This window comes from Nesoenas mayeri (genome assembly GCF_963082525.1).
Source record: "Nesoenas mayeri genome assembly, chromosome: 6".
Lineage (NCBI taxonomy): Eukaryota > Metazoa > Chordata > Aves > Columbiformes > Columbidae > Nesoenas > Nesoenas mayeri.
Genome location: NC_137545.1, coordinates 22,862,131 through 22,884,474, shown reverse-complemented (window position 1 = coordinate 22,884,474; position 22,344 = coordinate 22,862,131). Strand labels below are relative to the sequence as shown.

The 22,344-nt window shown below is 38.6% G+C and overlaps 1 protein-coding gene across 3 annotated transcripts; it reads left to right on the top strand.

Annotated features, from left to right (window-relative positions):
* Positions 1 to 1,255: 1,255 nt before the first annotated feature.
* Positions 1,256 to 19,601, top strand: DCAF17 (DDB1 and CUL4 associated factor 17). Of its 3 annotated transcripts, XM_080346302.1 has the most exons (14): positions 1,256 to 1,683; positions 2,903 to 3,006; positions 4,330 to 4,420; positions 5,347 to 5,486; positions 6,205 to 6,283; positions 6,458 to 6,547; positions 8,699 to 8,806; positions 9,344 to 9,449; positions 12,900 to 13,042; positions 14,426 to 14,535; positions 14,934 to 15,021; positions 16,544 to 16,627; positions 17,986 to 18,141; positions 18,929 to 19,601. In XM_080346302.1, exons 1-14 carry the CDS (start codon positions 1,528 to 1,530, stop codon positions 19,115 to 19,117), a joined length of 1,644 nt encoding a protein of 547 aa, XP_080202428.1. In that variant the 5' UTR covers positions 1,256 to 1,527; the 3' UTR covers positions 19,118 to 19,601. The 3 variants fall into 3 exon arrangements, with proteins under 3 accessions (XP_080202428.1, XP_080202430.1, XP_080202429.1); XM_080346304.1 differs by lacking the exon at positions 18,929 to 19,601 and having other exon boundaries at positions 16,544 to 16,689; positions 17,986 to 18,099; XM_080346303.1 differs by lacking the exons at positions 4,330 to 4,420; positions 5,347 to 5,486.
* Positions 19,602 to 22,344: the final 2,743 nt, after the last annotated feature.

The following is a 22,344-nucleotide window of genomic DNA, read 5'->3' as shown; positions in this document are numbered from 1 at the left end:
TCAAAAGATTTTCTCAACACATACTACGTTTTCCTGTTATTTAAAGATGCTGAGAACAGAGATAGAGCAACATGAATTTTACTACTATCGATAATTTACTTTGAAGAACCTCGTTCACTTACATCTCTGCAAGACCCTGGATGTCCACATGGACTTTGCTGGGCTGCAGCCCACCCTATCAGCTCGGGAGCCCTGGTGATGTTGCAGACCCACCATCCTAACCCACTCCTCAGAGGAACAACTGTGACCACTGTGTCCACGTGTTTAGCTCACTTCATCCACATAACTGCAAAGCACCAGAAAAACACGGGAATCTGCCTTGTGTTACAGTATCAACAAAGATTAAAGGTTCCACTCAGACATCCTGAAGAACAGACCCAGAAACACTTAAAAGATAAGCAACTTTCATATTACCCCATTTGGGCAACTCTGGCAAGGAAACAAGTTCATCCGCAGACTTCAGTTGCTCAGCAGGCAAGTGGCTGCTGTTGACGGTGACAACTTTTGGGACATAGCTCTAAAAATATAAAAACGAAGCGTTATCCATCTCAAGAAGTTGCTGTTGACCCCAGAGTTTCCAACTGACTCTTCACAGGCCCGCCCAGCGCCCGGGTACCCGCCACAACACGCGGGGAGCCCCGCTATCCAGCAGGGGGCGCTGGTCCCGCCGCCCAGCGCCGGGGGCTTCGCGCTCCAGAGGAACGAGATTGAACCGCGGGAGAAAAGTTCCCGCGTTTTCTTAGCGGAACGGGCGCTAACGAAACTATCTTGCCTTTATTGAAAAACCACAACGCGTAAAACGCTGCCATTGATCCGCCACACAGGCCGGCGCGCACGCGCACTCTGGTCCCCTCAGCGCAGAGTCCAGCAGCCGCAGTGGAGCGCGGCCACAGGCACAGGTCCCGGCGGGGCGGGTCCCGGCGGGCCGCCACTGCCGGCGGCTCTCACCGACCTCTGCGCAGCGACCCTTCTGCTGCCTCGCGCTCCTCCGTGCGACGCTTCGCCAGCGGCAACGCCGCCGCAGCAGCAGCAGCCCCCGTAGCGGGGGAGCTACCCCGTTCCTGCCCGCTGCCTGCGGGCACCCACGCGGCCACGGCGCCTGAGGGAGCGGGCGGGCTACCGCGGGGCATGGCGGGAGCTGTAGTCTGGGCGCGCCGCGGAATGCCGCCCGCTAAAACTACCGTACCCGGCGGGCCGCGGGGGGAGGCGGTGGCTGCGCGGGGTCGCTGTCGCCTGGCGTGCGCGGTCACTCGGCCCCGTGGCGGCGGGGCAGACGCGCTGCGCACCCGCCCGGCGGCGGCTCTGGCCCCGCCCCAGGTGAGCGCGGTGCGGCGCAGCGCGTCAGGAAGCCCCGTCTCTCGGGAACTGGGGGCCAATCGGGCCTTTTCCGGCTTCGCCTCACCTCTCGCCGGGCAGGGCGGGCAGTGAGAGAAATCTGGAGCGGGCCCGGGCCCAGCAGGGCAGCTCGGCCCGCCCGGAGTGAGGCAGAAGCGGCAGAGAAGAGCGAGCGTGCCCCGGGGCCCAGCCATGTGCCCGCAGTCAGCCGCCGGCCGCGGGAGGGCCGCCCCCCGAGCCCGCAGCGTCTGCCGCCTCCTCACCCGCAGGGCCCACGGCTTCTATGCCAGAGATGCGGGTGTCGCCCACAGACAAAACCTGGGACTCCTCAGACAGATAATATGTCAGGTAACAGTGCTGCTCCCGGGCGCTCCTCAGCCCGGGTGCCGCAGGGCCCCTGCTCACGCCATCCAGCGAGTCCGGGGAGGAAAAAGCTGCAGTTGTGCCTAGGATTGTTACAAACGGTTATATTTATTTAACCATTTGAGGCTCAGACCCAGAGATGCAGAGAGGACTATGCTGTGGAAAAACTGCAGAACCACTTTTAAATGTAATAATAATGTCAGAAATAGCCTTTTATGATATATCACTTCTTCCCATAAGATGACTTAACACCAGTAATAAGTTCATCGTGTTTTAAGGAGCATCAATGTTAAATTTGTACCAAGTTCTCACAACAAAATGAGATAATGAGCAGAGGTCTTCAGGTAAACATGCCCCTAACGTGTCAGGGAAATTTATGTTGCACAAAAAATAGAAATTAAACCAGTTACAGACTAAAGTGAATTTCATTTTTTTATCAAGATGGTTACTGCTCCCGTGCAGTAGTTGATAGAAATGCATTGAAAGTGAGTATGTGGAAGTTAATTGGCAATGGTGTTACATTGAAAATATTTTACTTGAAGTCAGTTGAGCTGTCCACTTACGCAGCCTGATCAATGGGCATGCAAGGTTTATTGAAATGAAAATGAGTACATCCGATTTACACAATTCATTATTTTTTTTTCTTTTTTTGGGGGTGGGAGGACTGGAACCTTCCTTTATGGTATAGAGCTCCTGCTGTCTAATGCACACAAGAAAATATGTGAGCAGTTTATTCCGTTGACATTTCAGGTGCTTTTTGCAAATAACTTTAAACGCATTTTTCTGTCTTTCATGCAAAACACCAACAACAGAATGGAGTCAGATGTTCAGTAAATCCAGTTATTTACATATAAAAGAATTAAGTGCATATTTACACTTTGACGAGTTTTGTTCTTGCTCTTAAAAGTTGCCATTAAAGTTTAGTTGCCAGTTTTCATTTTTATGCAGGCAACCTAAGGACAAAATATTAATTGTGTATGCTGTCCATAATAGCTAATAAAAAGATCTTTTAATTTTGTTTTTTAAAAAGACAGAATTTCCCTAAAAAGCTCTTTTGATTTCATTTTTTTAAAAATATTTTCCTTCATGTATTCAACAGCAAAAGTTCAATTAAATTATTAAGCTGCAAATGCCAAATCAAATATTTTGCAAAAGCAAGGTTTGTTACAAAACCCATCACCATTACAACCACTGTCTGTTACAGGAAAGTACTAAATTCAAGAATGTTTGGACAACTCATTCTGCATCTCCTATTGCCTATGAAAGAGGAAGAATTTACTTGGACAATTACCAGTGCTGTATTAGCAGGTAGTAAATTTACAATTTAAAGTTACCCTGGCTTACAGTTTTAACACTCTGATTCTGTTTTAGACATGTCACTAACTTTACTTGTCCCTGTGAATTGAGTGGAATTTACTTAGGAACAAAAAATTACCTGGTGCATAAATCTTTCTTAAATTACATTCAGATGCTGTTGTGTCTTAATGTGACACTTGTTTTCATGAAGGAAAGTCTGATCTTACTGGTGCAGTGTAACTTCAGTTTTCACAGCACTTCAACGGGAGTGGAAGATTATCAGCATTTTATAATTATGCACTAAAAAGCAAAGTGAATGGTGGTTCTGTTGTGATCTGGAAATTAGCAGTGTGCTAAGGAATGTGTGACAAACTACGTCCATAAATTCTGCATTAGGGAGGTAAATTATTTTAATGTAAAAGCACAGCGTGCGGAGTGCTTGCTGGTTTTTGTTAATATATTTTGCAGCTCAGTTCTCTGACTGACGTGCTCTCCTGTTCCATGGTGAGCTGCAGAGGCACAGCTTAGGAGGCAGCACAAGGCAGGGTTGAGGTCAGGAAGCCCTGCGCACACCAGGCCTTGTCCTTGTCCCTGTCCTTGCCTGTCCCTCTCCTGAGAGAGGCAGCAGGGACTTGGAGAACTGCATTGCTGAGTAAGTTGTGGTGAGAACAATTTTGAGACAGTGTCATACAATACATTACCAATAAATTACTCTGTCAGTGTAAACCACTGAGAGTTAATTAAATTAATCTATCACAGCAGGGATCTAAATCTACTTACCAGCCTTCTTTTATTCCTGCTGTCTGAATGCTTTCCAGTACTGGGTTAACCTGTCTGGCATCTTTCAGGTTTATCTTTGTCTCATCCTCACCCTGAGGACAAAACTGCACAGTGTGAAGCTTTTATGCTAGTAGTAGTTTGTTTGGTTTTTTTTAAATGTACATGATGCCACACCTTTATATTATGAAAGGCAACCCGGGAAGAGCTTGAGGGGAAGGTTCCAGGATGACTGTTAGTTTCTGGAATATGCTTTCTTTTTACTGTATATCACTAAAGTAAGAATGTTACTATTAAGTTTGTTTTTAAAACAAAAAACAACAAAACACACAACAAAAACTCACAAAATGTAGAGGTTGGCTTTTAAATATTATGTTATACTAACTATTGCTTATTAGGCCTATTAGAGCAGTTTCAGGTTATATTTACAAAGTAAAAATAAGATGTTTAGATTTCTGACCTGCCTAAAGAGAAAGCAGGATTTACAAAACTCTATGAAATGGCTTGTTGATAATCGTTTATAAAGTAGACTAATGATTAGCAATCATATTCCTCCAGCATTGCACAAGAGCCAAGAATACTTTATGAAAAGCCAAAGTGTTCTAAGTCAGAAAAAATAGAAGATGCTTTATTATTGGAATGCCCACTGGTAAGATTGCTTTTTACTAGATCATTTTGTGAAAAAAAAAAAATCTTTACGTGAAACATATGTAGAATAGAGCATTCTTTTCCTACAAATTGTTTTCTCAGTGTTTTTATGGAGTTAGGTCATTTAAGGATTGCAACATGTGCTTATTTATTTTGACTGAACATTTAGAGGTATACTTCTCTGCATTTCTCAATAGCTCATTCAAATGCTTTTTTGTGAGCTTCTGTGGAAGATATTAAAAACAGTGCCTTTATGCTTATGCAACTAACTCTAATTTCTTACAACAGAAACTCTGTTTAATTTTTTCTTTATTTTTTTAATTAGCAAAGGCAGTAGGTGGGAGTTTTATTTTTTACCAGATCTATTTGCATTAAAAAAAAGCAAAGAAACTGAAGACCCATTAAAGCAACTCTGCCCAAAAGCTGTTCTGCTGTTTCTAGCTAATAGATTATATAATTTCCCTCCTCCCTGAGGAGTTTTTCTCTCGTCCACTGTCCACAGAGTTTAGGAATATTAGCCTCATTCTTGAAGTGCCTAAAATAAAGCTGTGTGTATACTATTCTGAGCAGTTACTGTCAAGTTACTACTGAATGTCTTATTTTGCAATACTTACACAATTGTCTCTTCAAGACTGGTATCAGCGAGATCAATAAGCAGTTATACTTCATTTTTGCAAGGTAAGGAAATTTTAAAAGGGGTCTTTTATACAAAAGGTTACTACCTTGCAAAAAGTGTGACAACAGATTATGTGATAGTCAGATGACTATTTGGCACAGACATGAGCTTAGAGAACCTGATCTGATTATCAGGCAGCTTTCCACCTTTAGTTTTTGAAGAATGTGTACTAACTTTTGTTTTCTTGTTACTGTGTCAAAATGTTATGTATCCTGGTACAAACTTTTTTCTGATAACCTTTTGTTATGTAGGGGGAAATGCTACCAGGTCCATCAGACTATAAACCGTCCCTAATAGTCCTGACAGTGCAGAACTGGCTTCTACGTCTCTCTGCTGACAGTGGAGAAATACTGGAAAAAATATACCTTGCTGGTTCCTTTTGCAAATTCAGGTATTAAGCACTGACTAGGCATTATGTAATTAACAATCATTAGTATTGTGCTGGAGAAAGGGAATCATGTTTATTTTAATACGATCCTATGGCTGACTTCAGTTTTGTTAGTCAAGCACATTACCTGGAGTACTGCTCCCACATGCTGTTTTTTATAGAAGAATTTCATCAGTCTAAGTATTACGGTCTCAAATTTGGTATCAAGTTCCACGAAAGCCACAAAAATAGGCTACCATTGGCTTTTCTCTGACAATTTTGTAGCCTTTAATATTGCAATAGCAATATACCAGGAGAGGACCTTTAAAAGCTGTAAAACAAATGTCATAAAATATAGGAAAAATAGTTTGACATTTTAAACTTGCATTCTTCTCCCTAGGATAGCTGTTTTGCTCTTTAAAAGCAGAACAGTTACTGCTTCTAATAAACTGCATTTTTTTTTTACTTCTCAGAGCAAATTATTTCCTTTAAGCTGAAGGATAAGAAAGCATCAATTTGTGAAGGGAAGGAGAAAAATGAAGATAGTGACATTTCCAATGCTGTGGGCTTTTCGTTATTGCAAACAGCAATCATCTCAGGCACCTCTCCCGAATCAGATACTGAGCAGTTTGCCTGGACACAGGGATCTGCCTAGTTATAGAACATTATATTTTATGTGAAGTAGCATTTATTATTACATGGTTTTTAAATTATTAAGATAGGCTTTTCTTGTCACAAATAGGTATCTGAGCTGGGATATTCCTCAAGAGGTAATGGTTGTAAAGTCAGCTCAGAATAAGCTCCCTGCAGCAGCACGGCAGGTAAGTTTGTTGAAAAACTTTGTCACTCTTAAATTTTTACAAAATCCATCAAAAAACATTACAAGGACAAAGATGGAGACATTACGCTTTGTTGTTATGACAGAAGATGAAGATGTTTTACTGTTAATAAATACCTCAAGTGTAATAACTACATTCGGTATTGTTCCTTCCCAGGCAGGTATCCAACAGTCCATATTGTTCTATCTTGCTGTATTCCAAGTTCTGCCTCTTTCATTCATTGGAATGCTAGAAATAAACAAAAAGGTAAGTTAATTCCTCTCTTAATTGTGATCTGTACTGTAGTTATATAACAGGCATAGTTTAGGCAATTGTCACAGAATTCCAGAAGTCTTACTTACAGCTTGTAAAAGCATAGTGCCCTGAAACATTAATTAGCAGTAATGTCCTTCTTGTGTCTGATAGGAGAACTTGGGGTAACATTCTTCATTTCAATGACCAGAAGAGAAAATACAAATGCGTTCTGTTATTTGGTTTCTCTTCAACAGGTAGAAGGGCTTTAGCTTTTACTAACAGCAATCATAAGAATTAGGGAATCCTAAAGTGTTTGTAGACTTCTTTTCACCTCTTTAAAGAAAGATAGATGTGCTTCTGACTCAGTCCTAGGAATAGTCTATGAATTCTCTGTGCAGTTACAAATGTTTCAAACTTGTATTATTATTCATATTGAATGGCAAAATTTAAATATGTATCTTGCTGCATCAGTCAAGAGCAAACAGCCTTCCTGAGGTCATTTTGTGGCCTGTCAGTAAAGGTGTATATATTAGGAAACCTCAAGCTATATGTCAAGTTTTACAGTTCTGGTGAAAATACATCTGTTCTAGGTCAAGAGAGCTCTGGATGAAAGTTACAAATGGAACAGTACAAACACGCAGACTCTGGCTTCAGAGCTTTGTGAGCTACAGTCTCATTTGGGGTCCAGAGCTATTAGTGGGTTTTAGCTGGTGCTGGCTTGGGTGGAGGCTGTAATTGAAATTGGGCTGGCAAGCAAAGGAATGGGGTTAAATGTTTTTCAGGTGGGCCCATGGAAGTTTAGGGGCACTATGTATTGTTCTGTTCAAAATTAGTATTTAGGACCGAAAAAAAATGTTACCGGTATCAAAGGTGTTCTCAACCACGCTAGGAATGGCAGTCTGGGTTCATCATGGTCATAGTAGGCAAAACATCTAAATGAGTATTTCTTCCATTGGCTTATACTGTGTACTCATCAGAGCAATTGTTACAGCGAGAAATAACATCAGGGCAGAAACTGGGCTTTGAAAATATACCCGGCAGAGGAAGCAACCAGTGAACGTGATGCCAAGCCTGATAGAGATCAGTGGAATGTAACTGTTAGAGTTACTGTTCGAGACTGCAGAATACACCTAATGCATCAGTTTTACTGAGATGGTACAGCACAATAAATTCCGAGTTTGGGCTAGCCAAGATAGAAAGGAGGGTTTAGAGCTGGAAGACTATTAGAGTTGAGTCTGGAAGACGCTGAGACCTAAGCTAAAAAAATGTATTGAGAAAGAGCCATAAGACTAAATAAAAGGCAAGGTCTCAGGAGTAAATGTATCTTTCGGCACCAAACTGATTACAAGATCACTGATAGTGTTAAGATTTAGGAGTATTACAGCTTTTGGATCTCTTTTTTAAAAATTATTGTTTTAAAGCCTGTTTTGACCCTATTTTAATTGCTTTTTCGTATAGTGATTCAGATTAAAGAAATGAAAACTCTACATTTCCAAGCATCTCTATTTAAAAAAAAAATTAGGAACTTTATCTGCTGTTATTCGTTAAATATTAAGAATTAGTTTGTTGGGTTTTTCTCAGTGGAGATGTGTGGCACAAATGAATACTGCACAGTTATTAAAAGGGTTAAGCCAGCTTCTTGTGTATTTGTCTAATTTGGATTCAGAGAGGATCCTGTACTCTGTGACAGCTGGATAATGTAGTTGCAGTACAGCTGTACGCAGTTATAGAGCCATGATTAGACTAGTATTTTACCGTGGCAATGAAAAAAGAACATAAGATCTGAAGTCACTACCTGTAGATTGAGCTGTTAGCTTTGCTAACATTCCTGTGGGATGTGGGGTAATGTAATCTATTAATGTATGATAATAACTGGGTAACATAATATGAAGATATGCTGAAAACTGATTAGAGAATGAATCTACTTGCAGAATATGACTAATCGAACATTGGCTGTTTTTACTGCAGTGCAAAGTGTTACAGAATCTCAGCAGAACATACCAGTTACAGAAAACACCATGAACTAAAACACTTATCATAGGGTTTGGCCAGAATAGAAAGTTAAAGTGATTGCAGAATTAAGGACATAATGCCACTGTTTTGCACTGTCTCTTAATCACTTCTTCTCTACTAGAATATTTTTCTCTTCCTTTTTTTCCCCAGATATTTGGTAATAGTGTGACAGATGTTGCTGTTTCTAATGGAATCCTGATTGTAACGTATAGCATGGGTCTGGTCAGGCTTTATAACTTCCAGGCCATCTCTGAGCAGGTAATGAAATAGAAAATTCTTCATACAGTCCATACTGTTTTGGGGCAACAAATCATAAATATTCATGTAATACCACACAGGTACATGGGGAATGTGTCAAAGGACAGAGTTCTTTCCTAACTCTATATACAGTCAGGAAATGCTAATGGGTGCACTAGAAGAAAATTCTACCCACACCAGCTACACATGGCAAAACATAAGAGATACAGCATCAGCCAGGCACTTAGGCACATAGAGAGAGGAGCTGTGTAAATGCTGGGCCAGGCTGTGCTCTTCTTTACACACCTAGTCTGTAGTTACAGATGAGTGTCAAGTCTAGAAATTGATGGGCATGGAAGATTGATTGATTGATCTGAAACAGAACTGCAGTGATACTTCTGAGTTTATATTCTTCCAATCAAAAAACCAAATGTTATTTCAAAAATAAGACTTCAAGCAGTATCTGACAAGATAAAGAATGCATGACTAACAGAGCATTAAAACTAAACAGCAAGTAAAAATGAATCACCAAAGCTAAATTGTTCTGTGTTATTTTAGTTCATGGAACAGCCATTTGATTTGGGACATGAATTCAACTGGAATGGTCAAGTGGGAGTTGTAGGAAAGTATCCATTTGGTCTTCCATGTAACATTAAAATAACAGGTATTTATGATCTTTGTATTATCTTGGCTGGTGGCTTTTATGGATTAATTATGATTTCATGCCTAGAAAAAAACATTAAAATTACTGTACTCATTGTGCTGTAGCTATATTTCTGGGTTTATGTTATAGTAAAAATATGCTTTACTTCTAATTACAATCATTAATTAAATAGGACTTACCTAGAAAATTAGTACAGCAACTAAGCTATTTGTAAAACTTTATAAGCAATGCATGAAATGGAAACCCCTTCCTTATTTCTGAGACACAACTGCTCTCGGGAAAAAGGAAGGGCTGGGACTGCTGTTAGTAACACCCAGAAACAGTATATGATATGTAAGCAAAATATGTGAGAACGTTTAATCTCACTTGCAGAGGGAATTCAAGGAGACAGAATATAATTTGTCCAAGTTGCATTTTGATAATACTAAGCTGTGAGGAATGTGCCAGTTTCAGTAAAATTAATTCCCGAGGAGAGAACAAATTATCTATTAAAACAGTTCTTATGCCTCAAATCATTAACTTCTGAATGTTCTGCTTTATGTAATGACTTTATTTGCTGTGAAACCAAATAATTATTTCTGTTGGTGCATTTGAGATTAGAATTTGGTGCTGAGACTTTCTTTGAAATTTTTTTTTTTACTTTAAAAAACATTCTCACAAGTTCACACTTGAGTCACTTAGAAAAATAATAGTAGCTTTCACCAATATCAAATAATGCATGCTTTTATTTATTTCTTTAATTTTGAATGTGTCTGTATTAGTTTTTACAGGTGACTGTCCACATAAAAAATGCCTTTGATCTTTATGTTCACAAACAGTGTCAGATAATAACAGGCAAACCAAACCAGATTGACATAAACCTGAGGAAATACACAAAGATATAATATATAGTGAGGGCTTTCAGTTACAATGCAATGTTTTATCAAAACGAAGTGATGTCCTGGGTTCTGCAAAGGGAAACTTCTTGTTTTCCACCCTGTCTCAGTCTGCAAAACCACAATTTAATGTTAGGGGCCTTGTAGAAATCATGCCATGGGAGCTTTAATAGGAGGCCTGTACCAGATTTGTTTTCATGTCTTATAGATCATTGGAGTTTTTAGTGGTGAGATTTAAAGCCCATGTACTGGTGAAAATATTTTGATGGTGAATCATATTCAAGAGTTTGTGGTTAGGAAGTTATGAACACGTGACAGCCATTTGCCATGGCTGCTCTTTGCAGATAGCAGCATTCCTGTGGGTTTTGAGCTGTTTTCTTTTAAGAATGAGATGGCTGACTGAATGTTCAATGAAATGTAATGCTTCAGTGAGTGAAATGTTAACAGATTCAGAGTTTAAGTTTGTATTTACTATAATTTAACTATGTGTGATTTTCCTGCTTATTTAGTCCTACCATCCCTACAGAAATTGCCTGAAGGGATGGCAGTTATTACAGTGCTGATTTTATGGTGTATCAGGTATCCAAGAAGGAGCATATAGAGACCAAAACTTAGAGGCTACCATGTACCTACCATTTCATTTATAGCTATTGACTGGTAAGGAATTTGATTTTGGTCACAGTAGAAGGTATGGGAAGGTACCTATAAATCTTTCTTATGGCACTTTCTGAAAGGTCCAGAACTTAAAACCGTTGTTTGATTTATTATTAGAGGATACAGTAATTTCATTTAAAAAAAAAAAATCACACCTGAGAGGAAAATACTTTTCTGAGGTTCAGGAGTTTTGGGTGAGTTTTGTTTGGTTGTTGGTTTTTTTCATTTAAAACACATATTTTTAGTGCTGCCAGGAGCAGCTTTATGTTTAGATGGGGCTGGCGAGTTTTAAGGAGGTGAACAAAGAAGCTCAATTGGAGCTGAAGACTGGCAATCCTAGGGAACGGGAATGGGAATGCTAGGGAAAGGATTTACAAACAATGAGAACAGGAGGTGCTGAGCAACAAGAGCAAGTGACATGAAGCAGGAAAGAGGGACTTGAGGCAGCAGAGTCACTCCATGACGGTGGTTTAGGTGGCTATGATCTTGCAAATCTTTGCCAAATGAACATGAAAGGCATATTTTATCAGCAGCCCATACTGCTTATGATTGAGGCATTGTTGAAATACATTTAAAGCTGTCATTTAGTCCACCTAACAGAATTTTTGAGGGGCCTTGCCTTATTTAAAAAGAAAATGTTGGTAGGGTAAAATCTTGACTCATGTTTAATTTTCTGACAGATGTTAATATCAGTACATCCTCTGCTTATGCCTCCATCTTCAATGTTCTCTACATTTTCAGCAGATGCCTCTGTTTTTATAACCTATATTTTGTTATATCTTGCACAGAATCTCCCATTTCCTTTGTGTTAGTCCAAAAGACAACTAGAAGACAGCCACTTTCCAGCTTGTTGGAAAAACAAAATAAGGAAAAGGGAGAAGCACTATGTAAACATGATTTCTGTTGTCATGTGACATCTTAGCACCACTGGTTAGGATCCGGATAATTATCTAGATTAAGCAGGACAAGAACAAGTCAAAATTTGGATGAGACCTCTGGTACACAAAAGTCCAGATAAAAACCTTGTTCTCCTCACAGTAATTCAGCTTGGGTTTTTATATTGTCTGTTTAAATGCCTCTTGTAATTTTAGATTTTCTCCACATTTTGTCAATTTTTTACAGTACTGCTCTGTACTGTTAGAAAGAGCTGATCTTTAGTCTAAAATTGATTCAGTTATAGCAGCTGTAGAAATTCCTTTTATTTAGCTTGTTGGTAGAAGTTGCAAAGCTCCATGCAGTCCATTTTGTTCAAAGATGCTTCTCATTTAGTACACAGAAGACATGTAGGAGTGGCATATTACACCTGTGTAATGTATCCCAACTGAAGTGGTAGGAAAACTAGATGACTTTTGCCATTAATTGCAGAAGTTCCTAGATTTTTAGTGATTTTTATGAACTCAGCTACAGATTGCATTCCACACTGTTTCATTGCATTATGCAAAAGGAGAAGGAATGTTCAGATTTAGGAATCTTTCTGCATTTAATATTGTTCTTTGAGATTACTGCTGTTAGTCTGCTTCCAGTTATTTATCACTATTTTTCCCAGAGAATAGTGACCCTTTTGATATGCTCTGTAATCTGTTCATGTCTGTGTCCTCATTCAGATGAGCTGGCCTAATTTTAATTGTGTGCTACGTCTTTGCTTATCCAGCTCATTTGGAATGAAGTAAGTCAGACATATCAGCAGAGCAGTTCAGCACGAAGATCTGAGAAAGGCAGTAACCTTCCACAGGGAACTGCAGATTGTGCCTGGATGAGGTAGCATAGCTGGTGCTAGAAGAAAGATCACAGCCAGTTTATTTCCATCAGTCTTCAAAAGTTCTGAAGAATTAATAGTTTTATTGGAATTTAGAATTGTAAGGATCAATGAAATTACAGTTGTTCTGCTACTAATGGTGTCAACATTACCAACTATTTGCAGATACTCCACCTTTGCTATTTGAAGCATCTTCTCTGGAGAATGCATTTCAAATTGGAGGTTATCCTTGGCATTACATCATCACACCTAACAAGAAAAAACATAAAGGAGTCTTCCATATTTGTTCTCTGAAAGACAAGGCTTTGGTAATATATTTGGATAGCGGCTTCTCTGAAATGAATGTATATCACGTTTGTCTTCATCTCTTCTTCTAACTGGTGCTCAAGGTTACAGTACCCTTGTTTTCCAGTGTGGTGCTCTCACAGGAATCACCGCACAGTGTTACATCTGCTATGCAGTGGAGTCATGTGTAAAATATTTTCTTGGGAATTAGTGCTGTTTCCTTCATTCCAGTACAACCATAGCACTGTCAGTGCTACACAGCTCTGTATGCTTAGCTTAAGAGTCAAGGCTCAAGCCGAATCTCATTACCTGATTCCTTGCATGGTAACATCTTAATGCATTTCTGAGTAGTCAGTCCGCCAAATGGCATAACTAAAAACCACTTCAAGTTTTAAGAAATTGCATACTAAGTTTCTTTAATGTTTGTAGTTTATGCCTGATTTGTACCTTGTCTCTGTCTGTCTCCCTAGGAACATTATATTACTCAGTTTAACCCCTCTCCTCCCTTAGAAAAGTTTTATTACTCAGTTTAACCAGCATTCCTAATTATTTTTGTTTATTTATATTCATAATTTATTCCTTTGCATGTGCTCTCCATCTCATCTTTTGTTTTGGATCTGGATTTGCCCTAAAGATGCTTTTGTATTACAAAGTGCTTCTGGGCCTGTTAGTTCTTCACTAAAAAACTTCACATCTGTAAATGTCCTCATCTCTTTTACTAGCCTGATCAAATCAGTGATCCCCCTCCTGTATCTTATTTTCAAAACAGATCTTTCACAACCGTAGCTGAAGATCAATTTTGATTCCAAGGGACATGTACAACCCTTTCTGACCTAGCTTTTCCTATGTGGGTTCATACATTTGAAAGTTTGAATGATCAGGGTCAGCTAAATTTACAACAAAAAAACACTGTCAAAATGCCAAGATTTTGACCAGCTAGCAGCTGAAATCACAAGCTATCCCAGGCTTTCACACTTATTTGCACAAATATTTGCACAAAAGAGGCTGAGCCTGAAGTTTGAAGCTCAAGTCAAAGTTTGTGCTAATGCTTTTCTCATGTCTTGACACATCTCGTGTGTTTGGCACTCAAATTGCTGGAACTGTTGTTGCAGAGTGTAGGATAAATCTTCATTTTGCTTAGTTTCAGGAGAGGTAGGACCACATATAGCTGTGGTACAATATCGTTGCTTATTACATATTTTAAAAGTTGCAACTGTTTTATGGAATATCTTGAGAATTGGAACTGAGTCTTACTGTTGTTGTTGTTCCACTGCCATCCTGTCATGATTAGGAGCAACACTTAAAAATCTTCAGAGGTATCTGGAGAGGAGCTCAGTACTACCTCTTTATTAGATCTGTGAGACTTCTGGAATACTATTATCCTAAGTTTTCCCTTCCTTCTTCAGGCAAAAAATGGCATACAGGATATGAAATGCTGTTCACTGGAACCTGATTGGATATATTTCCATCCAGATATGTCAGGTAGAATAATCCACGTGGGACCCAATTTGATAAAGTATGAGCATTTTTTTCTCAAATCTTATTTTCATTAAAGGAGAAGTTGCATAACTGCATAAATTCAGTAGTTTGGCAATTTGCAGGCCAAAACGCTCATCATGCCCTGGAAACTGTAAAATTTATTGATTTGTCAGTCTGAAGTTCTCGTAGAAACATCTAGAGGTATAAATGTGAGCAGGGACAGGTGACACTAGATTTTGATATGAAAAATGTTCAAGGACCACTGCATTAAATTTTTACTGATAAACATAAATTACAAAAATAATTTATTTGCATTTCATTTATTTCTGATGTTTTATTATAATATACCTGACTTTTAAAATTATAAATATAGCAGTGGTGTGCTAGGTGGGTTAGAACACATTGCTTATTTTGTAATTTCTGTTTCTTTCATAGAGTCTTGAAGCTTAAAGAAGTTAAAAATAATACAGATCAAACAGAGGTTGCAGAAGATTTTACAATTGTGGCCAACAGAGAAAACTGTGTGAGTTTATTGTCCGAGATCACAGTGGATGATTTTGAGCAATGCATAAGGGGTTTGCGTATCTGAGTAATCGCTGTGGTTTATGGGCTTGCTTCAAAGGTCATTGAAAGACATTCTGTGTCTTCGTTGTACTTTATGAAAAAAACTTCGGAAACATATTCAGGATAGCGTTTGAAATTTCCGGCCATTTCTTTAGTTTTCATCATTGTTTATTGTGTGCAATATAACCATGTATCACTAATACAAAATATAAAACATGCTTAAAAGATGGTGACAGATTTCCTTCAAAAGAAGGTGCCGCCAAGTAATAATTGTGTGTGGCTCTGGTGCTCAGGTAAGCTGATCATACAAATGCTGGAAATGTTTCAAGTCTCTCGTAACTTAGGAGTAAGTCTTCATAAGACAACAAATACAATGCATTACTTCCGAAAGTCTCGTTCTTTTCCTGGCCATATATACCTGTTGCTCCTTTGTGACGAGTGTGGTATTCATCTAACCCTTGCTGAGCCAAACCAGTGCACTAAAATAATAGAATAATAACCCAGCAGGAATGGTGAGTACTTTTCTGCTTGCTTGGGTGAACTGAACTGGAACTGGAACAGAACAGAACTTCATCACCAGTGGGTCAGAAGAGTGCAGAAAAGTAGAACCAAGTGAAAAGGGGATGATCAGAACTTCCTTGTAGAAATGTGCTGTTAAAACATCTCCATTGTTTCATGAAGTGTTCTGTGACAAAAAAATCACAGACAATCTAAATGTCGAAAAGGTTAAAGACCACACTCGTGAAGAAAAATTTTTGGTATCATCTGGAACTGTCATTATCCTTCAGCATACAAAGTTATGTCTTACATAAAAGTAAGTTTTTTAATTCATGAGTACTGTAAAGTTCCTGGAAATTAACAATACTAATTTTGAAGCTTCTGCAGAATAAAAGTTTGTATGTTAAAAACTTACACTAAGTCAGGAATAAAACTTCCATTGAATTCAGAAAGGGTAAGGTTTCTCATCCAATGACTTGCCATGCCTTTTTTTTCTTTTTTTTTTTTAGCATTTAGCTAACTTCTGTTGCAATAAGAGCAAAGAAATATGAGTTCTAATCCCCTCTGTGCTATGCCTTGTCCTTTTGGCTTCCATGAAGACAATGATAGCCCAGTTTTGAGTATTTCTGGTGTTAATGAAGCCCAGCGGGGTAGTGACTTAGCTGCCTTCCAGTGCATTGGCTCCAGTTACTTCTAGGATAAAAATGATGGTAGCTGAGAACCTTTGCCACTTCTACAGGGCTGACAACCTTTGAATATAAGTAAACATCAGTAATATCTCAACGAAAGCCACCAGGTTCATGAGCCCTTGTGAAGAAGAGATAGCAGTGCTAGGGCCATTCATAGCTAATGATTAAAACAAGATCAGAGGGATTAAAACAAGGTCAGAAAGGGAAAGACTTGAAATAGATACGTTGCCAAATGGATAGGAAGCAAATAAAATGCTCCAAAGTCTAGAGCCACTTTTTTCTTTTTCTCCAAAGGTGAACAACACTGTGACTGTAACAGCTTCTGGTCGAGTGGTGAAAAAGCGTTTTAACTTGCTGGATGATGACCCAGAACAAGAGGTAGTGAGCAGTTCATGGATTATATAGGATGTAGAACTAGCCAGAGGTCGTTCTTGTTTCAGGTGCGGTGGCTGTAACCATTAGCTGTGTTAATCTTTGGGTTCTTTATTCCTCTTCTGTGGCTGTCTTCTTAACTTCTCAGTACTTCATTTCCCTTCTCGGTCATCTTTTCTCCTAGCCTGATATTTGTGCTTTGGATAGTTCATTCTTTTAAGAACTGATCTTATGCCCCATGATACCATTATAACTCTGTGCAACTTCACTAACACAGAAATGAGATGTTAACGTGAAGAAACATTACTCTTCTCCATTCAAACATCTCCTTTAAACATTTCTTATAAAGCATTTTAAGAAATGAAAGAAGCATATTTATTTTTTACTCTGCTTAGGTTCCTCTAGTCTTTGATATAGTATCTCTAAACTATATTTTTGTCTTTGATGAGATTCTAGGATCAGCTATTTAACACTTTTCCTTGAAGTAACTGCTTCTCGAGACTGAAAATGCCACACACCAAGGTGTTGAGTCTTCAAGATGTTATGACGGATATTTTTTGGCTCTCTATTTAGAACTGGAGCTGTAATTGACATAAGCACAACAGTTAAATCCATTAGTTTCTGGCAGTCATATTTTTTTTTTTTCCAGAGGAAATAGATTTTACTATGGTAAAAACACAGGATGGTGCAATATAACCCTTAAGGTCTGCAGTTCATTTCTGTCCACTTCTCTTTTTTAAACCTAATAAAAATCAGAGTCTGCACACTATTTTTTTCTTGCTGTTATACTTTATTTGTGATTCCAGTAGATGTTATGCCATTATGGAAGACAAAGACTGGCTTGACTTTAAAGAGTATGTTACCAGGTTAACAGAATCTTCACCTTTCGGTCTCAGTTCTTCACTCTGTAGAGTGAGAGCAAGCTCTGAACAGAGGTGTTCATGTGAATGGAATTACCCTAATGTAACCATCCCTTCAACACCAGTAGTGGTTTTAGGCTATACTGTCTCTAACATGCCTCCTTCAAGACAGGGCATGGAGTTTAAATAAGTTTCTTCTGCCATTTTCAAAGTACTTTTTCCTGTATGATATATATATATAATACATGTAGTTTCAAGTTAGAATTGTTCAGAACATCACTTTCTTGTCCAATACATTTCAGCAAAATTCCTTAAGACAACTTGTGTTGGAAAAGATTCCTGTTGGGTATCAGTCTGGCAAAGTTTTCTTTATCAGACCATAAGACTTAAGGACTACAAGTTTTCCAATTCTGCTTTCACCTGAAAGAAGGAGAGCTACGCAGTTTTGTGAATTTATGTAAATTTATGTTTGATTTGTAAACTTGAGGTTTTGTTTTTGCCAAGACATTCAAAATTGTGGACTATGAAGATGAATTGGATTTGTTATCCACGGTGGCAGTTACTCAAATAGGAGCTGATGGAAGAGCTCACCTTGACTTTCACTGCAATGAACATGGGATTCTACTTAAGAGTATTCCATTACTGGAGTCCTGGGATGTGGTAAGGAGAATTCATATCTTTTGTTTACACTAACCTTTCACCTACCATTTTTGTTCAGATTTGAAGCAGATCTACAAGTAGTGTTGCCGAGTGCTATGGATGAGATTTGAACAAGATAATACTTATAACTCAAAAATGTTAAATATTCCATTAGACAGTAGTTCATTTATCTGAAAATCTCCATAATTTGAAATTAAGGGGAACTAAGGGGGTTTTTTGGTTGGTTGACTCATTTGTCTTGTCTCTTTTTTTTTTGGCTAGGGAGGGGTTGTGCTTCGTTATTTCTGAAGTATTTATCAACTTGAATAGTCACCCTCTGGCTAGTTACATCAGCTTAACTTCACAACTTGTAAATAGTCTCACTAGCTTAACTTGAACTACTCATGCATTGAATTAAGCATGGACCTCACTGTGTATATATTTGAAGATCTGGAATGGGCTGTTCATACAGTCCAAGTTGAGGTGGACGTCCGAATTAGATGATCTGAGATATTCAGCAGCTTTGGCACCTCTTTTATCATTGACTGCATAGGCAACTTAAGATCTTAAATCAGATGCTCTGAATTGCACTTAGACTCCTAAAATAGGCCTGTTGGAAACCTCTCATAGTTTTGAAATTCTGTGTTTTATCTGGAAGAGTTGTCAGCGTATATCCACACAAAATTCCTCTCTGATCACGGAGGTCACCAATGTTAAATATTTTTTGTTCCTGAAGGAAAATGGTACAGGCATTAGCAAATGGTGGAAATGGAGACTGCAATCAGAATTTTTTTTTTTCTCATTTCAGACTTACAGTCATGAAGTTTACGTTGACAAAGACCTTGTATTACATATAGAACAGAAGCCTAACAGGAGGTTCAGTTGTTACGTTTACCAAATGGTCTGTGATACTGCAAAAGATGATGAATGTTCAAGCCATGAAAAAACAGAAAGAGTATTTTGCAAAAAAGGAGGGAGAATTTTTGAGTATATTTAAGACATAAACAAAAACTACAGAGACTTTGATTTGAATGTTATTTAATGACTTCATATATGAATTAGTCAACTGCTGTTTTTCAGGCAGGATTTAATCTTAACATTTTGTACTACATGAGGTTTTATTTCTCTTTTCTGTGTAACACTGTACACTTGTCTGTAGTCCATAATGGCTTCTCCTGTATTCACCAGTTCATCATTAATGTGAGATGTGGAATTTATTGCTTCTCTTCAGCAATTGGATTGAAATACTGAACATCAAGGAGAAAGATGCAGACTTACTGATCACATACCATCTTCTGTAGTTTTACCTATGCAACTTTAATACAGACTGTTAATTTTTAAAAGTATGTAAAAATGTATATATATGTAACTGTCACACTAAAGGTTTTGTATGTAGTATGGCAATGGTAGAGTTGCCACTAAGCCACTTAGCAAAATCCTTCTGTTTGTTTTGTGTGAGAAATAAAATCACTCAGGTTTTCTGGATGTGTTTGTTTTGGTTTAAAAAGAAGTATTAATAAATTACGTATTTTTACTGCCTATTAGATACATCTTTATATATATAACCAAGCAATTCTCTGGTTGTTTCTGTGTCACGAGTTGTTCGGTCTGAGCCAAAGCTCTGAGACACTCAGCCAGATCACCGTGCGCAGCTGGTCTGATGCACGGGAGTTCCATGTGGTATATGCAGATTCTGCAGAGTGCAAGCTTTAATTTTAATTTAGAAAACACCCACAACAACAAAACACAGGCTCTAGGCTTCATAGTGATACAGAGTGTTTCTAAATGCAAACCAAAGATGGGCTCAGGAGAGTAGCTCTTGGAGGGATGGCGAACATCTGATTGCTCACTACTACCACCATTATCATGAGCAGGATAATTCTAAATGTAAATATACGAACATGAGTAAAGATTCTCAAATGTCTATTTCAAACATAGAATTGAAGGGATCTTAGCCACTTTTGCCAACATTCCCAACCAGGTAACTTCACCCAAACTATCTGCATTTTCAGTGTGGATAAATGTTCGTTATTCTTTTTTTCCTAGATATGTCCCATTTCTTTAACAGAACAGTTTCTTGCTCATTTTATTCTCATTTTGTCTTTTCTTTTTATTGAGAAAAATGCCATCTATATCACTTAGCGGTAACTCTAGACTGCTAAAAAATCACCAGCAAGAAACCTGTGACAGCTATCCCACACAATGGAACAGCTAATGAACAAGTTAATTTGCTTCCCAGTTATGATGAAGATTGCTATTAGGAATACCTGCTAGAAAAGACACCCGTATGGGGTGGGATGTAGAGTGGATGTTTTCTTGAAGAAATGTGAGGAGCTGCTGTCAGCCACTTAAAGCTGTTTCTGGGCACTCTGCCTGCAAAAGGGAAAATGTTGGTTACCAAACCTGAAGTGAAACCCAACACAAATTCACTCATCCATGTCTTTTTTACTTAATAAAGTGTTGGGTTTCACTTCAGGTCTCTTGCCAGGATATACAAAACCTTAATGATAACAGCGAAAAAGAGGAAGAAGTAGGCAAAAACTTGTTTTCTAAGGCTGAACCACAAAATAGTTCATAGAACAGCAACTGAGTTCTTTCATAACTGCCAACTATGGACGCAGTCATCAATAAAAAACCTTTAAATAACTTTTTGTCTGGAAGGTGTGTGAATGGATCTTATAAGTACGTAGCAATTCCTCACTAATAAGAATTGCATAGCATGTGGGAACCATTTCTGAACCTTTTCTTTATCTCCACAAACTGGAGAAATTTAACTAGTCCCTGCTAAATCGAAGAATTCAGACACTTCCAGCAAAAATGTTACTTTTGAAGAACAGACAGTAATTGTCAACTAGGCCTATTCATAGTTGAAGAAAGTCTTTGTGTATCAACATGAATTCCAGGTACCTCTCCTGATACGCGGACTCAATAGTACTAAAAGAAGGAAACAAGTATTCCAGTATTTCAAATCAATGTGAGATATACTTAAGGGAACTTTTTTTTTCTTTTTTTTTTGCAGCTATTTCACAATCTTGGATTTTCAGAGAGGAACTTTTTTTTTCTTTTTTTTTTTGCAGCTATTTCACAATCTTGGATTTTCAGAGAGGACCACTTGAAGTTTTCTGGTTGCTAGGCTTGGCATTTATGCAACTATAACTTCAGTACTTATTTCTGCTTTACTGAAGTTACAAAATGATGACCAAAATAACCGTCAGGAGCTCCAAAAAAATCTTCTGTCAAGGCATTCTAATGTTTATAGATTAAATAAATTTCAAGTAGTCAAACTGCATTAAAATTAACTGCAAAAATAGTTTGTGGAGTTCGGGAGGGGTAGTTTTTTGCGTTGTTTCATTTGTTTGTTTAATAAAAGGAACTAAGTATCATAGCAGAGGGAAGAGCTGCCCTCATTCACTTGTTAAGAATTGCTTTGGTTAGTGTAAATTAACAACTCATTTAGTAAAATGGGAGTACAAATGCCTTATTCCTGCTTGAGTGGGGAAGGAATATTGTGTTTTTAGGAATATTACATTTTTAGGGAAGACTAAGCACACATTCTTCTCAGGAAGAGATAAAGGAAAAATGGAAGGGAAAACTAAAGTTCACTGGAATTACTCTGCAGAGTGTCTTGAGAGCTCTGGCTTGAGATGCCGCAGGAGAAGCAATGCACTCTGTGTGACAAACAGGACTGCAGACCCCAGGAACAGCTGCTGGCCAGAAACCAGAGGGGAAAATTATTCTGTTAATATGTTTATTTGGATGCTCCACAATCGGACTCATTCACCGGCAGTTTTCCTGTTTATCCTCTGGATCAGCAGTTAGCCTCAACTGCCTCTGACACAGAACTGGAGCGTGGCTGCAGCGCATTTCCATGCTCTGGGGAAGAGACCTAGGAAACTCCCAACTGTTGACACCAGCATATAAACAAATTACAAGCATTTGTTTTGTGGACCAAAGTGGGATACTTCCAGCATTTCTACTTCAACTAAATAACTTTTTTTCCCCACCATGATGTCTCAGTGATCAGCTATCTGGACAAAGAAGCAAAAATGGGATGCCAGAAGAGCTACCCCTGCCTTTATTTATATTTAATCAGTGTAGGAGGAATTTCCCAGTCAATGCCCAATGCCTAGGGACTGAAAAGATAGGAAGGACTGGCTTCTCTTGGTAAGATTTGCTTTGAGTATAAAAAGAGCTCACATCCTGTCTTCCTCTTGTCATCGAGTA